The sequence below is a fragment of the Podarcis erhardii genome, assembly GCF_964252035.2.
Source record: "Podarcis erhardii genome assembly, chromosome: 7".
In the NCBI taxonomy this organism is placed as follows: domain Eukaryota; kingdom Metazoa; phylum Chordata; class Lepidosauria; order Squamata; family Lacertidae; genus Podarcis; species Podarcis erhardii.
In genome coordinates this window covers 11,822,351-11,840,033 of record NC_138511.1, presented here as the reverse complement: position 1 = coordinate 11,840,033, position 17,683 = coordinate 11,822,351, and the positions used below count along the sequence as shown (strand labels likewise).

Below are 17,683 nucleotides of genomic sequence, written 5' to 3'. Positions count from 1 at the left end.
GGCAGAAGCTGGGACAGAGCAACAGGTGCTCACCCTGTTGTGTGGATTCAAACCGCTGACCTTCCGATTGGGAAGCCCAAGAGGCTCAGTGGTTTAGACCACAGCGCCACCCGCGTCCCTATAAGAGATGTAGAGTTGGGGCATGGTCGGCCAATTGGTGCCAAAGAAGGATAGAACATTTTTTATGTATGCAACAACAGCAGCAAGAATACTCATCGCGAAGTATTGGAAGACACAAGATTTACCCACCCGGGAAGAATGGCAGATGAAGTTGATGGACTATATGGAACTGGCGGAAATGACTGGCAGAATCCGAGACCTGGGAGAAGAGTCGGTGGAAGAAGACTGGAAAAAGTTTAAAGATTATTTACAGAAATATTGTAAAATTAATGAATGTTAGAAAAAAGATGGAATGAAGTTATATGGCTTTAGCAGAAATGTTATAAGGAATTAGGTACAGACAGATTGTAAATGTATTAAAGGGAAAAATAAGGTTAGAATATGTTAAGATAAATTACAGGACAGAAAACAGAGGAAGATGGAAAGGAATTGCTGAAACAGCTAATTGAAGTGGAATACAAAAAGGGAGGTGTGAGGAGGTCGCTGAAACAAGTGAATGAAAGTTATGATATCGAAATTATTGGATGTGTTTTTAATTGTTTTTGTTTTGTTTGGTTGATTCAATGTTTTAGGGTTTGGGTTGTGTGGTGTTTTTGTTTTGTTTTGTATTGTATTGTCTTGTTTAATTCTTTTTCTTTTCTTTTGTAATCTTTAAACGGCTAATAAATATTTTTTTTAAAAAAAAAAAAAAGAGATGTAGAGTTGGGACGCCAAGGGTCATTTAGTCCAAGAGATATGAACATTCAACAAAGGAGATGCCACCATCTTCCAAGGGAGTCCCATCCACTGCCAAATAGCTCTTACCCTCAAACATTCTTCCTGATGTTTGTTCTTCAGTTTCTCTCTCTACCTTCTCCTTCCTCTCACCGTTGGGAGGCAGTAAATGCCTCCCAAATCCCTGGATGGGATGCCAGGCCTGATCCACCTTCAGGGCTCGTCTTCTATTCTTCTGGGCGTCCATCTGCAAGCCCCTTTATCCCTCCTTTGGGTCAAGAAGGAAATTGTGGCTACCCGCCTGAGAGCAAAGCCAAGATTGCAGGTTGTAGAGTTGGATGGGCCCCTGCGGATCGTCCAGTCCCTTGCATTGTAAGAATACAGTGGTACCTCGGGTTACAGATGCTTCAGGTTACAGACGCTTCAGGTTACAGACTCTGCTAACCCAGAAATAGTACCTCGGGTTAAGAACTTTGCTTCAGGATGAGAACAGAAATCGTGCGGTGGCGGTGGCGCGGTGGCAGTGAGAGGCCCCATTAACTAAAGTGGTGCTTCAGGTTAAGAACAGTTTCAGGTTAAGAATGGACCTCCGGAACGAATTAAGTACTTAATCTGAGGTACCACTGTATGCAGCTGCCCCATATGGGGATCGAACCTGCCACCTTGGCATTATCAGTTCCACACTCTAACCAGTTGTGGTGGAGTCCCAGAATCCTCAGATGTTGCTACTGGCACCTACTATTTTTTATTTTGCAAAAAACAACACCACAGTGTTTCCAGGTCCAGATGCTGGAGAATGTGTGTGCTTCTGGCTTGTGTTGAGGTATGGAAGCTTGACATCTGCTTCCACTTAGGCCTATTCTTCCGCGTGACACTGTCAGATTCCCTGGACGGGAGGCTGTGTTGACTCGTTCTGTAATTGGCATTTTCGGATCCAATATCCCAAATGTGCTCGTCTTATTGTCATGCTGTTTGTGTGTGTGTGCGCACACATGCATGCACACAAGGAAGATGTTTTCGATTGCTCTGGGAGTGGCAGAGAAGTAGGAAAGGGGGAAATAATTTGAGACAGGGAGCGGTGATTTCCTCCTTCAAATAAAATAAAATAAAAATCGTGCTGCAATCTGGAGCAAAGCATTTCCTCCGCAGGAAGGATCGAATAGCAAACTGTGGGATTCACCCCATGGAGAAGCATGTAACATCTTTTTTAAAGCTCTCTGGGCAGGACGGGAGACTGCTGCTTGTTTGGGCTTCCCCCATCCAGGGCATCTGGTTAGCCATTGTGAGAACAGGAGGCTGGAATAGATGGGCCCCATTTGGCCTGATCCAAGCGGGTCCTTCTTATGTACTTAACTGTGAAGGAACCGGCTTCAGAGTGGCTGAAAGGTTTTGAAAAAGATCGATAGAAAAGCTCTCCCTACCTGGACTTTAAGAAAGCGGGGGGGGGGGGGGGCTTTGCAGAAAGCAAGTGAAGGGTACCAGGTTAGAAGGATGCCTCTGTGCTTCATACATTTCAAACACATTTTCTCTCCCTCCCCCGGAAGAGGGAACTGTAGCTTGCAGAGCTGCAATTTCCAGCACCCTTAACAAACTAGGGTGCCCAGGATTCTCGTATGGTGCGTTGGCAAGTCAGCATGTTTTCATAAGTACACTTTAATAAGTTCCACAGTTTTAACTATGCGGTGCATGACAGAGGGCTTTTAGCTGTGCTGAATCTTCCCACATTCAGCTTCGTTAAATGTCCACAAGTTCTAGCGTTACGAGGGCAGGAGAAAAAACTTTCTCTGCCTGCTCTTTTCACGCCGTGCATTAGTTTTATGAACTTCTGTAAAGCCAAGAACAAGAGTGCCTCTGAAGAGGTGCAGAATGCCCCCACCTCTGAGTCATCCAAATGATGCCCGGGGCCAGAGCCTTCTGGGTCAGCGAGCATGGCTTTGAAGCCTGCGTGAGCCTTTGCGTCGGGAAATAGGGCCATGCGGTTCAGTGATCCCACAGCTACGGCGTTCAGCAAAATCGGGGGAGCCACTGCAAAAAAAGGAAGGTTTTATTTGCTTATTAATTGGGAAATTGTAATCATGAAATGTAAGGGACGTGGGTGGCACTGTGGGTTAAACCACAGGGCCTAGGGCTTGCCAGTCAGAAGGTCAGCGGTTTGAATCCCCACGACGGAGTGAGCTCCCGTTTCTCGGTCCCAGCTCCTGCCCACCTAGCAGTTCAAAAGCATGTCAAAGTGCAAGTAGATAAATAGGTACCGCTCCAGCGGGAAGGTAAACGGCGTTTCCGGGCACTGCTCTGGTTAGCCAGAAGCGGTTTAGTCATGCTGGCCACATGACCCGGAAGCTGTCTTCAGACAAACGCCAGCTCCCTCGGCCAGTAAAGCGAGATGAGCGCCGCAACCCCAGAGTCGTCCGCAACTGGACCTAACGGTCAGGGGTACCTATACCTTTTAATCATGAAATGTGCCCCAGTTCTGCAGCCATTCTAAGCACGTTCTCCTCTCTTCGTGGCATTTTGGCTGAGTAATGCTTGATGAAGACAGGCAACTCCCATTTTGTGTGCATGCAAGACACGTGAGATTGCTGACACGCGTGACATTTTCAGCCCCAGAAAGGAGTGGGGTGGGCTTATGCATGCTCCTGTACATCTCCCTACCTGCCCATGCTCCTCCTTTGCAGAAGTCCTGGAGGCTGTCATGAATGAAGAGACAGGACAAAATGAATGCATATGTAAGGGTACTTCTCGATTCTGCTTTGGTCAGACCACACCTGGAATACTGTGTCCGGTTCTGGTCGCCATGATTTAAGAAGGATGTTGACCACTTGGAACGTGTGCAGAGGAGGGGATTGAAGATGATCAGGGGTCTGGAAACTAACCCTGGTTGAAGGAGCTGGGTCTGTTTAGCCTGGTAAAAGAGGAGGCTGAGAGGAGATATGATAGCCATCTTCGCATGTCTTAAGGGCTGTCACGTGGAAGATGGAGCAGGCTTGTTTTCTCCTGCTCCAGAGGGTAGAGCTGAAACCAGTGGCTTCAAGTTACAAGAAAGGAGATTCCAAAGGATGAACTTCCTGACTGAGCTGTTGGGGCAGTGAAACGGTCTCCCTCGGGAAGTTGTGGTCTCTTCTTCATTAGAAGTTTTTAAGCGGAGGTTGGATGGCCATCAGTCATGGATACTGTAGCTGAGATTCCTGCATTGCAAGGGGTTAGACTGGATCACCCTCAGGGTTCCTTCCAATTCCATGGTCCTATGTTCTTTCTCTCCATGGGGGGCTAAATGCATGTTGGCAGGCAGCTGGGGTCAGGATGCACTCCATCAACTCTGGGTAGGGGTGGAGATCTGGATGGCTCTGTTCTGCATTGGCGTTTTGATCAGCCTCAGAGGCATCCAGTGTTTTGACGTTGACCAGAAGTGCGGATCCTGCCCTGCAAGGCTGCTGTGGAAGCTGGGCCTTCTCTGGGCAGGCAGTGTGGTGGTGTAAACATTCCTAGAGATGTGGCTCACAGTCTTGCTGGCCGACAGGAAGAGGGAAACAAACCTTGAAGGTACTTTGGCAAAGGACCATAGCTTAGGTCCTGGGTTTGCTGAAACCCTGGAGAAACCACTGCCAGCGCAGAGAGAATGCTACCTAGGAAGAGCCTGCTGGATCAGTCCTGTGGCCCATCTGGTCCAGCATCCTGTCCTCACGTGGCAATCAGATGCCCCAAAGGGAATCCTGCAAGCAGGATTCGAACACAAGGGCAACTCGCCCCTCCTGCAGTTTCCAGCAACTGGTATTCAGAAGCATTGCTGCCTCTGGCCTTGGAGGCAGAAGAGAGCCATTGACTCCAGTAGCCATTGGTCACCCTCTCCACCCCACCCTGAAAAATTTGCCCAGTCCTCTTTGAAAGACATCCAAACTGGTGGCCTTTACTGCCTCCTGTGGGAATGAGTTCCAAAGTTTCACCCCCCAACATTAAGCTTCATTCATACTGAGGTCTGGGTCAGGCTTAGGAAGCTTTCTGTTCAACTCAGAACTTTATTGCAAGCCATGAGGACTAGAATCTTCCTTTTTAAAGGAAGGGCCATAGCTCAGGGGTGGTGCCCCCCGTTTTGCAAGCAGAAGGTCCCCAGTTCAACTCTCCCCCCACAACTGCATTATCAGGTAGGGCTGGGAGAAGAATCCCTGCCTGAAGGTGAGCCTCTGCCTGTCAGTGTAGACAGTACTGAACTAGATCAGTCCACACCCTTAACAAGCTACAGTAGTCATTGGGGATTGAACTTGGATCCTTCTGCCTGCCAAGCAGGTGTTCCATGGAGGCGCAGGTCAATTCTGTGTCCAGGGCAGCCATCTACCAGCTCCATCTGGTACGCAGGCTGAGGCCCTATCTGCCCGCAGACTGTCTCGCCAGAGTGATTCATGCTCTGGTTATCTCTCACTTGGACTACTGCAATGCGTTCTACGCGGGGCTACCTTTGAAAGGGACCCAGAAACTACAACTAATCCAGAACGCGGCAGCTAGACTGATGACTGGGAGCGGCCGCCGAGACCACATAACACCGGTCTTGAAAGACCTACATTGGCATACGTTTCCGAGCACAATTCAAAGTGTTGGTGCTGACCTTTAAAGCCCTAAACGGCCTCGATCCAGTATACCTGAAGGAGCATCTTCACCCCCATCGTTCTGCCCAGACACTGAGGTCCAGCTCCGAGCGCCTTCTGGCAGTTCCCTCGTGGCAAGAAGCCAAGTTACATTGAACCAGGCAGAGGGCCTTCTCGGTAGTGGCACCCGCCCTGTGGAACGCCCTCCCATCAGCCATCTGAAGGCAGCCCTGTTTAGGGAAGCTTTTAATGTTTGATGCATTACTGAATTTTAATATTTTGTTGGAAGCTGCCCAGAGTGGCTGGGGAAGCCCAGCCAGATGGGCGGGGTATAAATAATAAATTATTATTATTATTATTATTATTATTATTATTATTATTATTATTCCAGCCCTGGGTCCTTCAAGGTTTGCCTTCCCCACCAGAGCATCCCTGGTGTTTGACCGCGCAGGGGGCCGTGGCACAGTCCCATCTACACCGATGGACCCTGCTTTTACACCCAAGAGAGCCCTTGGTCCAGGTAGCCTCCTTCTCCCAGCCCAGAGATGAGGCCCATGCTCTGAACTCTGCTGCCACCAGAAGGCTGAGTCAGCACCCGGCAGGCTTCCAGGCCTCCCAGTTGGAGAGTGGCTTTGTTTGGGATATCTTATGCCTCGGCAGACTCCCAACAGACTCCCCTAAGTTCATCAGCAGGAGGGAGGGTTGCCAAAGACAACACCCCCAGTTGGGTGGGGACAGAGGAGGCGCAGGAGCCTGTGCGTGCACTGCAAAACTCTGTTCATGCACCGCGGAACGCCCTCCTGCAGGAGGCTGGGGTGGCTGCCAACCTGGGTGGCTTGAAAAAGAGGACAAGACACATTCATGGAGAGAGGAGAAGGCTTCCTATGGCTTCTACCCACAATGGCTGGGCTTCTCAATGGCTCTTGCAGGAAACGGCAGGAGGGGAGCCGGCTCTTGTGTTCAAATTCCACCTGAGGGGTTCCCCATTGGGACATCCAGCCGGCCACTGTGAGAACAGGACTCTGGACTAGTTCAGTCCTTAGCCTGATCCAGCTGCAGGCTACAGTGGTGCCTCGCAAGACGAAAAGAATCCGTTCCGCGATTCTCTTCGTCTAGCGTTTTTTTCGTCTTGCGAAGCAAGCCCATTGACGGCTTAGCGGATTAGCGCTATTAGCGGCTTAGAAAAAGGGGGGGGGAACCCCGCAGGAACTCCCAAGACATTTTCGTCTTGCGAAGCAAGCCCATAGGGAAATTCGTTTTGCGAAGCGCCTCCAAAACGGAAAACCCTTTCGTCTAGCGGGTTTTCTGTCTTGCGAGGCGTTCGTCTTGCGTGGCACCACTGTATTTTTATTTCAGTTTGATTCCCTTCCCCTCTTCTTTTTTCCCCTCTCTCCTCCTTTGATGGAACTCCTATTTGGGGACTTGGCTGGCTTTTTGCTGGCCCATGTAGGACCAGTCTGGAAAGTCAGCCTTGGTGAAGACTTGACGTTTTCATCCCCAAAAAAGTTTTTGATTTGAGTTTCCATTGAAATGAGGCTGTATTTTAATGTTCTAATGTTGTATTTTAATCTTGTTTTTAAGTTTTATTTCAATCAATTTGTTTTTATATTGCGTGTTAACCGCCCTGAGCCCGGTCTTGGCTGGGGAGGGCGGGGTATAAATAAAATTTATTATTATTATTATTATTTTCTTGGATTTGTGTACTTGTGCATGAGCACACTCATGCGGGAGAAAGGAGGCTGTCAGTCTTGTGCATCTGGGTGCCTAATGTGGCACTGCCTCTGCAGAAACTGGCTGCCAATTTCCTTTGACCAATAGCCCTTTGTCATCTTGGAGAGGTGTCAGGGCAGGGGGGGATAGTCAGATGGGGACAACACTGGTGGGGGATTCCTCTTAGCCAAAATAGGTGGTGGACTCTTCTTTCCTTGGAGGTTTTTAAGCAGAGCCTGTCATGGCTGCTTTAGCTGAGATTCCTGCATTGCAGGGGGTTGGACTAGATGACCTGGGGGGGACCCTTCCATGGTTCTATGACCCCTCGCCCTGCCTGCCCCTAATCCCCCTTTAAAATCCCTTTAAACGGACACACCTCTCGGCAGGCACTGTGGGGAGATGGCCTTTCAGATAACCCACAATAACGAGGGAGATGTGTTTGTGGCTTCTGTAGCTCAGAATGAAAACGGAGATCTGTGGGAACTGGGCGGGGGAATGCAGGGTCCCTGGGATCTGTTTCCTTGGCACCTCTGGAGCAGCAGGCCCCCCAGAGAGCGGCAGCCCATGCCAGCCCCAGGCACCACAAGGAGTATCGGAGCAGGAAACAGGAAAGAGGCAGATAAGCCCTCTTGGATGCGAGCCGAGAGGGAGAGAGAGAGACGGGCCCGAGAAAGGCGGCAAGGGGGTGCAGAGTCCCACGCGCTGTGTTTTACAGAGAGGTTTAAGAACATGAGAAGTGTCTCCTTATATCTGGCCAGTAGTCCGCAGAGTCCAGCATCTCACAGGGGCCTGTGGGAAACCAACCAGGATTCGAACACAAGAGCAGACCCGTCTTCCCCTGTGCTTTCCAGCAACTGGGATTCAGAAACATTGCTTCCTCCGTGGAGGCAGAGCATAGCAATTTGCCTAATCCCCTGTTAAAGCCATCCAAGTAGGTGGCCGGTCACTTCCTCCAGTGGGAGGGAGTTCCACAGTTTAACTCTGGAAAAGTAAGAAGACTTTCCCAAGGAACAGAGAAATGATAGGGGAAAAACAGAACTGTAGAGTTGAAAGGGATCATAAGGGTCATCTAGTCCAACCCCCTGCAATGGAGGAATCACAGCTCAAGAATCCCAGGTAGAGAGAAATCCAGAGAGCTGCTGCCAGTCAGTGTAGGCAATACGGAACTTTACGGAGCAATTCTCCTGCCTCTGTGCAAATCAGTTTCTTCTATCCCTATTTAGATCATTCCTTTATTCAGAATCATGAGGACTAGATTCTCTCTTTTAAGTTTTAGTGGAAGAGGGTTGGCACGGGGTCCCCTGCCTGAAAAACACACACACACCCCAGAAAGCTGCTGCCGGTCAGTGTAGACAGTCTCGCTCAGCCAAAGGCTCCATAAGGGTCTCCATGACTGGAGGCAGAAATGCTTCTGAATTCCAGGTGCTGGAGAGGTGCTGAGGGAGGCGGGCAGGTGACGAGTGGCGCAGAGTCCGGCCGCCGCCGCCACTGCCGCTGGCCGTGAGCAAGACGGGACGTCCCTGCTGAGGAATGCGGCTTGGCTTCCTGTTTTCCGCCGCCTGTGCCAGTCCTTCTGTTTGGAAATGTCCCGATCAGTGGTGGCCTGGGGGGGGGGGGTGTGACAGGGGGAAAGACCTTCGGTGGTTTGAAAAGGAGGGTTTACTTCAGGCGAAGGAGAGGGTTGCATAAGCTTGCTGCCCCCCCCCCCGCTGGGTGGAGGGGGGGTGCAGTGGGCGGTCTGCCTGGCTGGCTTCTGCGCTTCCTTGTGTTATAATTGCTCAGTAACGTTAGATTTCCAGGCGGCGCGAGAGGCTCGCATCCTGGTGCAGCAGATGCCCTGCACGGCTGCTGCCTGGGTGCCCCCCCTCCCTGGCTTCCCATGGGAGGAGAAGGAGTAAGCTGCCGGGGATTTGGCAGCAGCAGCCCTGACTCAGGTCCAATCCTGCAGGATAATCGGATAGGGCTTGGACAGGTGGCCTTCGTGCGTTCAGCATGGCCGCACGCCGCACGGGACAGAGCCTCCCCCCCACCTCGGAGTTGAGCTGACCACTTCAGTGTCCCCTGTGGGCACACTCTCGCGGGTGGCATGGAGTCACTCAGGGATTCTGTTTTGCATTTGGCCTTGCAGATGTCGACCTACAAGAGAGCCACCCTTGATGAGGAGGAGCTGGTGGACTCCATGGAAGGAGAGGTCTACCCCAACGGGATCCAGGTAAGATCCGCTTGGTTGTACGTGGAAGTGAGGCACAAGGTGCATTTGCATGCTGGAGACTCCTCGGTGGCTTCACCTGTTGGTTGCCTGCCTGGGGCCAGGAGCTTTCTCCCTGCTCTTGAGGGCAAGTGAGATCTCTCCGCTGCCCCTCAAAAGGGAGCATGGTCTGCATTGGGGAGTGGGCTCCCTTCCAAGGCGACTGCAGTGCATCTGATCTCCCTCTGGGAGACCCCTCTGCCCTCCTTGGAGGCTTTCCGGGGGGGGCAGGGGGGCCTCTGCTCTTAGAGGCAAGAACTTAGTCCTGGGTGGGTGGGTGTGCAAACGTCTCTTTGCAAGAAGAGGACAGGAAAGGGGTTCCTGACTTAACCTAACAGGACCCTGGTGGGCTTTCTGTCCTAAAACACACACGTTTGGTACTTCCCTTCTAATCCGGCGCCATCCTGTCCAGTTCATACTCCAATCTGTCGCTGACCGCATGAGGACTAGCTGCTTGGGCTGTAGGCAAAAGGCAGCTGCTTCCTCCGATCAGCTGTGTGGCTCAGGAAAGAGCAACAGGCAACCTGTTGATTATGCGGCGTCTCTGCCGCCTTTTATGAGAGATTCTGTGAGACTCAAATTATGGACCCTAATCAGAGCTTTATAGGTGCACCCCAAATCGAGAATAGCCAATGTGGTGCTCCCATCATTCCTGACTTCTGGCCATGCTGACTGCTGTGACTGGTGGCAGCTGGAGTCCATCAGCACCCCTGCCCTGCCCTGAGCCCAGTGTGATAAATCCAGAACTCTCTGTTTGCAGGATATACTGTGGCTCTGCAACCTTTATTGTGACACTGTCTGGTCTTCTAGAGAAGTTGTTTCCCAAACTTGGGTCTCCAGCTGTTTTTGAACTACAACTCCCATCATCCCTAGCTAGCAGGACCAGTGGCCAGGAATGATGGGAACTGTAGTCCAAAAACAGCTGGAGACCCAAGCTTGGGAAACACTGGACTAGAGGCAGGTTCTCAATTCGAAATTAAAACACAGACTGTCCTTCCGGCACTAGCTGGCTCAGTATATAACACGGGAAGCAGTGCCTCCAAACAGAATCATAGAATTGGAAGGGATCCCCAAGGGTCATCCAATCCAACCCCCTGCAATGCAGGAATCGCATATAAAAAATCCCTGCCAGGTGGCCCTCCAACCTCAACCTCTTGCACAGCTGCTGGTGGCGAATGACCTGCCTGCCATCCCTACACCAGTGGCCACCTTTTGGGGACAGGCTCCCACCTTGGGGTGTGCACTGAGCCAGTCCCTCTCTATTCCCCAAAACAATCCCATTAAGCAGGTGCTTGGTGATGAATGTCTTCCTGACCTGGAGGAGATGCAGCCTGGTTGTAGCATCTGTGAATAATTATTCACAGCTGCTTCTGAAGGAGGGCGGTGGGGGACAACGACTAAGACAACACACCTTTCCCTATTAAATGAGGTGAGGGGCCTTGGATAGGAAAGTCCAGGAGGACCTGAGATCCAGGAGGACCCCCATCCCTCAGAAGGGGTTTGCTTCTCCCTGGTGGCGGCTCATGATGGAAGGTTGTGCTCCTGCTCCTGAGCACGTCCCAAGTGCACAGCCTCTCTGTGTCTCCCCACCATCCCACCCCACCCCACCCCGCCATTGGGACATCCTTAATTCTCAAGATTTTAACCTAAGGGGGCAGGTTATAGGTTTCTAATCTCAGTTTGGTGCTGGGTTTCCTGGATTCTGTCTAAACCACTCTGAAATCCCCAGAACACTGGAAGCTGCCTTACACTGAGTGGCCCATCTAGCTCAGTATTGTCTGCACTGACTGGCAACAGCAGCTCTCTAGGATTTCAGATTGAAGTCTCGCGTGCCGAGATACTGAACCCGAGACCTTCTGCATGCAGAGCAGGTGCTCTGCCCACCGAGCTTTGGCCCTTCCCCGTGGGGGGGGGGGGCTGCTTTTATGCAGAGTTAGGCCACTGGTGCACCTAGCTCAGTGTTGCTTGCACTGGCTGGCAGCGGCTCTCAAGAGTTCGAGGCCAGGGTGGCCCAGATCCGGATCCCGGGGCTTTCTGCATGCAAGGCAGTTACTCAGCCATCAAGCCTTTCCCCAAAGATTTCCTGCCCACCCCAGTTCCTTGAGGGCAGAGAAGGCTGCCGTGTGTGTGTGTGTCCTTTGGATAAGTCTGCCACTGTCTCTGGCACAAGTCACAGTTCCTTCCTATGCAAGCATTCCAGGGACACCTTGAATTGTTGGACCGTGAGCCTGCATGGATTTTTGCCAGGCAGGAAGTAGAAGCGGGTTGGGGATCATAGGGTAGGGATATGCACTGTTTTTCTGTTATTTTGAAAGTACTTTTTATTGAATTTTATCCATGCAGCCGAAAGAACAGAAGAGAATTTCATGGGCTGAAATAACGTAGGGCAAACAAAACTGATCTTTTAGTATCAAGGCATCACCAGTGACAGAGACCCCTGAAGAGGGGAGGGAGGAGAGTCAGATGGTTTGCAATGCAGGAAGATGACTTAGACTGAATCAGACCCACTGGAGCTCAGTGTGGTCAGTACTGACCGGCAGCAGGCGGCTTTTCCCAGCGCTACCAGGAGATGCTGCCAGTGGGGATTGAATCTGGAGCCTTCTACATCCCAAGCAGGGACTCTGCCAAAGAGGGATGGTCCTTCCTGAGTCTTCCTCCTGATCTGCCCACCATCACTGTATATTCCTTTTGTTTTTCCTCTCCCTCTGGGCCCCCACTTTCTTCCTCTCCCCTCCCCTTTGCCTGAAAAACTTGTTCTGGGCTGAGAGATTGTTTGTTTGGCCTGTCCCAGCCCCCTCTTTGAAACCAAATCTTTATCCCTTGGGGAAGAAAGAAGCAAATACTCAACTCCCCTCTTTGTTCTCCATCAAGCAAATCTTCAAGAACAACAGCAACCACCCCAAACCCTCCCCAGCTTTTGGAAGCCAGGTGGGGAGTGGTAGGGCCAGAAACCTGCTCAGGTGTGTTTGCATGACTAAGGCTGACCTCTGCGCTACTTCTGCCGCTGGGATGGTTTCAAAACCCTCTTTTTTTATTACTACATTTATAACCCTTGTCTCAGTATCTTGCAAATGACGCAATCCAGGGGCACTTAAAATCACAACAGTCACTAAACAATTTTTTTTAATGACCTGGAAAAATAAGAGCACTAAACACAGAAGGAAGGAGAAACTCAAAAGTGACGAGAAGAAGCATGGATTAAAAGTGAAGGATCCAGGCATGAGCCCAAAAACCAGAAGGATAAAGGCGGGTTTGGGCTTCTTAAAGAGCCAGCCAAGATCCATGTATGGCAAGCAGAAATCCTCACAGCTACTGACACAGAGGCACGAGGAGCCACCTGAACATAAGAAGAGTCTGCTAGTCACAGCATTGTAGAGTTGGAAGGGAACCCCAAAGGTCCTCTAGTCCAACCCCCTGCCGTGCAGCCTTCTGTTCTTGCAGTGCCCCAATGGGAAACCCACAAGCTGGACCTGAGTCACCAGCAACTGGGATTCAGATGCCTCTGGCAGTGCCAGCAGAGGCCAGCAGCTATCAGTAGCCTCAACCTCCATGAATTTGTCCAACCCTCTTTTAAAGCCATCTAGGTTGGCGGCCATTGCTTCCTCCTCTGTGCGAGGGAGTCCCACAGTTTTAACTGTGCTGCATGAAGGAGGGCTTTAATTTATCAGTCCTTAATACTGTATTCCAACATTCAACTTAATCGGACATCTGTGAATTCTAGCGTTATGAAAGAGGGAGAAATAACTCTCCTCTATCCACCAAGCATCATTCTTGGCAGCTAGAATGTTGCCAGAGCTTCTGTGATGTCACAGCAGCCCCAGCCAGTGGCAGGGGCCCATCTTAGGTAGCGACCAGTTGTTGTTTTTAAGCATGCTCTCATTCCTGATAGAAACAGAAGATTTAGGAACGAGGCTGATCCACTGAGGAAGCTTGGGCCTCCCCTTCCCGTCACGCCGGGTTGCCTGGAGGCGCTGAGGCCTTTCGTTCATTTGGCTTGTCTTCCTGGACGCTTCGAAGGCGAAACTGCCTGGCTCCTGTCTCTTGTTCTCATTAAAGATCTTTCAAAATCCAAAAAAACAGCAGAACGTTCTCTTGCCCTATTCGTCTCTATTGTGAGTTCTGCAGCAAAGGAGAACAGCAATGCAAGTCCCAGCAATGCACGGGGATCGCTGCCGGATGCCACAGCCCTCAATGCTTCCCTCTATTCAGCTGGTGAAAGGGTTGCCTGCAGAACACGCCCTGGCTGACAGGTGGGCACCTTCGCCGTCAAATAGGGAGTGATCTTGCACCCGCCTCGCTGAGCTGAAGAAGCTCCGCTCCCAGTGCCTATTGGCTGGGTGCACCCCTCTCTGCACCAACCTGCCATGGGGCTGGCGTACCTCCTTGGCCCAGAGCCTGCTGACTGCAGCTGAGGAAGACCAAATGTTCTCCAGACTTACTGCTCCGTTGACGTGGGATTTTGTGGGGATGAGCTCCTTGCCGTCAGGGGCTCCTGGGTGTCCCCGAGAAGAGCCCTCAGCTGGATCAGCCACAAAGGGGGGCTCACTCAGCCCAGCATCCCCTTCTCCCAGTGGCCAACCAAGATGCCCCAGTGAGGAAGCCCACAAGCAACTCTCCCCTCCTGGAGTCTCCAGCAACTAGGATCCAGAAGCATCCTACCTGCCCGCAGACTGTCTCGCCAGAGTGGTGCATGCTCTAGTTATCTCCTGCTTGGACTACTGCAATGCACTCTATGTGGGGCTACCTTTGAAGGTGACTCGGAAACTACAACTAATCCAGAATGCGGCAGCTAGACTGATGACTGGGAGCAGCCGCCGAGACCACATAACACCAGTCCTGAGAGATCTGCATTGGCTCCCAGTATGTTTCCGAGCACAATTCAAAGTGTTGGTGCTGACCTTTAAAGCCCTAAACGGCCTCGGTCCAGTATATCTGAAGGAGCGTCTCCACCCCCATCGTTCTGCCCGGACGCTGAGGTCCAGCTCCGAGGGCCTTCTGGCGGTTCCCTCATTGCGAGAAGTGAGGTTGCAGGGAACCAGGCAGAGGGCCTTCTCGGTAGTTCCCCTCACTTCAGATGTGAAGGAAATAAGCAACTATCTTCTCTTTAAGAGACATCTGAAGGCAGCCCTGTTTAGGGAAGTTTTTAATATTTAATGCTGTACTGTTTTTAACACTTGATTGGAAGCCGCCCAGAGTGGCTGGGGAAATTCAGCCAGATGGGCAGGGTATAAATAATAATTGTTGTTGTTGTTGTTGTTGAATGGCTGGGGAAATTCAGCCAGATGGGCAGGGTATAAATAATAATTGTTGTTGTTGTTGTTGTTGTTGTTGTTGTTGTTATCACTTCCTCTGATAGCAGATGCAGAGCATGCCTGCCATGGCTAGTAGCCAGCGAGAGCCCTCTTTTCCATGCATTTGTCCAATCCTCTTTTAAAGCCATAGAAGTTGGTCTGTCTCTAGTGGGAGGGAGTTCCACAGTTTAACTCTGCACTGCATTGAGAAGTCATTTCTTTTATCTGCCCTAAATCTCCCAGCATCATTGGATGTCGACGAGTTCTAGTGTTATGAGAGAGCAAGAAAAACTCTTCCCACCCCCCAATTTCCCCATGCCAGGCATAATTATATACACATCTTTTAGGACATCTCTTACTCTCCTTTTCTCTGATCTGAAAAGCTCCGTGGTGGCCGTGCTTCATACTGCTTGTCTGCCTGCCTTCATCCTGGCAACAGTTCTTGGAGGTTTTGATCTTGGTGGTGATATTGGGGTTCCTTTGCTGCAGTTGTTAATACCCCCATTTCACAGGTACATGAAGGTGTGCAAGTGTGGAGTCTCGTGCTATAACCCAGGGGCTGATATTTCTCAGCTTTGCTCCTCATCCTAAAAGAGGGGGGGCGCCTGATACGGAAGGAGAGGGGGGGGCACCTTTCCTCACCTCCTTCTCCTCAAAGGGGGCCCGAGGCGATGACCTCGATGACGCCCAGCCCCTGAACCCCTACACTGTTGCACAAGCACCACACTATACCCCTTGACCTTATAAATATTCCTTATCTCTCTATACGGGCGGAATAAGCCCTTCTTTCCTATGCCTTTTCTATGCCTTCCTTTCGCCCTATTCTCAACATGAGTTGACCGTATCAAACTAAACCCTCCATTGACTATAATGGCCGCGCCTCAGCCAATCAGGAGCGTGCCTTCCCCTGCAGGAGCTAGCTCGGAAGCTCTTGCACGCCTCATTTAACCTCCTGACAAGTTGCTGACGGCCCCCCGCTGCGAGAACAATGGAACCGAAACCAGCGACCTCGTAAAACTGTCAAAGTCTGGTTACAATGTATCCATTTGTTTCCGTTTCCAATGTACAATATACACTTGACCGGCGAGGCGGCCGAAAGCTTCGGAAAATGATATAAAATCAGCCAAAGCTCCGATTTTCTTCGTTCCGACATCGTTCTACTCTGTTCCCTCTGGACTCCATGTTGCTGCCCCACTGCCATAATCCCCTGTGCGACAGGTCACGTACTCAGGAAGACCCTAATCCGATCGGATCGTTCTGCCAAACCCTTCCTCCGGGCAATGCCAAGTGGCAGACGATGCATATCTGTTCCATTGTCTTGCCACCACCTGTACTCAGGAAATGTTTATCCATGTTATCTATGCATATCCCTTCACTCTGCATATCTCCCCCTCCCTTCCTGAAATGCTAATAAGTGTAACCCTACCTGACCGTAATGTATTCATGACGTGTTTACATGTAACCCAACCTTCCCATGATGTATTCATGACGTTTTCCTGCATTGTATTCTGGGACTTGGAGGGAACTTTTAAAAGTCTATGTCGCCCCATTCTCGGGGTTCAATCTCATCTTGAACCTGTTGGCCAATAAACTCGGATCTCCGCATTTTGCTCCGTCTCTGGCTGAACTCATTTCTTCCGCTAGGACCCGCGGACTTAGTCCGACGTGCTGGGTGGCAGGGCAACTCCGCACCCAGATTTTACCGTAACATTTGGCGCCCAACGTGGGGCGGGCGGTACTCCCGTGTTGCTGACCGGGGGCCCCGAAATCTTCAGCCGGCTCCGGGCCATTTTGCCTGGGAAGATCCTTTGGACCTCCGGCCATCTTCCGGGCGGTAATCGAACGTCCCTAGGGTTCAGCCGGGGAGCAAAGGGAATCCGGCCGGCTTATTCATCGATCCCGGGATCGCCATAGAAGACTCGTGAGTATAGGAAGAGAAAATCCAGTGCACTGGTGGGAAGGGGGTGGAAATCTCCTGGCAACCGAAATCTCTGCCCTCCTCTCTATCGCTCTTTCTCGCCTGTCTCTTGGTCCAATTGGTAAGAGAGACCGTGGACTGCTGCTCGACCCGAAGGGGGGTTCTGAGCTCTATCTCTTTCTCTATATTTCTCCAGCCAGCCGCACCAATTGGGAGCCCGAAAGTAAGACGGAGAGACCCGACTTGAAAGATAGTCGACTCTCCGCAACGGGTGATCCCAGTTGAAAGCAAGGGGTTGGAGTTCTTTTTCCGAGCTTCCCGAGCGTCCTTTCTAGGGGGCAGGAAGTGGTCTTGCTTTCTATCCCAATCCCAGCCGCACCGGTCGGGCTACGTACCACGTGTACCGTAAGCCCGCTTCCGAAAGCAAGGGGGATTTTCGAACCAAGACTCTATCCAGGGATCACCTGATCTGGCACTGCGTGGCGCAGGCGTTCAGTAGGGCCCCTTTTCCTGAGATTGACGATAGGTAGGAGGTTGCCAGGAGGGATAGCCCATGAGGAATTGGGCGGGATTGGCAGAGTGGAAAAGGACCCCAGGTTATTGACTAAGGAAATAGGAAGGAATACCGGATAGCTAGAGCTCTCTAAAAACCCTCTAAGGAAGTTGCCAAGCGACTAGAAACCTTTCTTTACTATAAATCCCGTATTAAGTATATCAATCTCCTAGATATACCAATCCTTACCACCCTTTCTCTCCCCTCTTTCTGTCTAGACACGCGTAAAAACATAGAATGGGTACCCAGGCTTCCAAACGTGAGCGGGCTCACTCTGGGAAGAAGGCTTCTAGAAAGCCTTCTCAGTCTCAGAGGGACCCTGACTCTCCTCTCCAATTTGTCATCACTTATTGGAAGACGATTCCAGGCCACAAATTATTATCAAAGCAAAAATTAGAGGACCTCTGTTCTGAAATCTGGCCCGCCAGCACCGCCTCCGCCAAGCCCGAATTGCGTTGGCCGGTGGGAGGTTCGTTTAATGAAGAACGTATGAACCACCTAAAGAGATACCTGATGGAAGAAAAACCCCGTCAGTTGGAATACCTAGCTACC

General features: G+C 51.1%; 1 protein-coding gene across 5 annotated transcripts in view; it reads left to right on the top strand.

The window, feature by feature from the left end:
- Positions 1-17,683, top strand: part of ECE1 (endothelin converting enzyme 1) — an 80,172-nt gene that overhangs the window by 19,074 nt on the left and 43,415 nt on the right. For 4 of the 5 annotated variants that reach the window (XM_081870926.1, XM_081870928.1, XM_081870924.1 and 1 more), the window contains exon 2: positions 9,250-9,333. In XM_081870926.1, coding sequence (XP_081727052.1) covers positions 9,250-9,333 — 84 coding nt within the window. Of the gene's footprint in view, positions 1-8,807; positions 9,334-17,683 lie in introns of those variants that run through there. The other variant, XM_081870925.1, reaches the window with a different exon arrangement.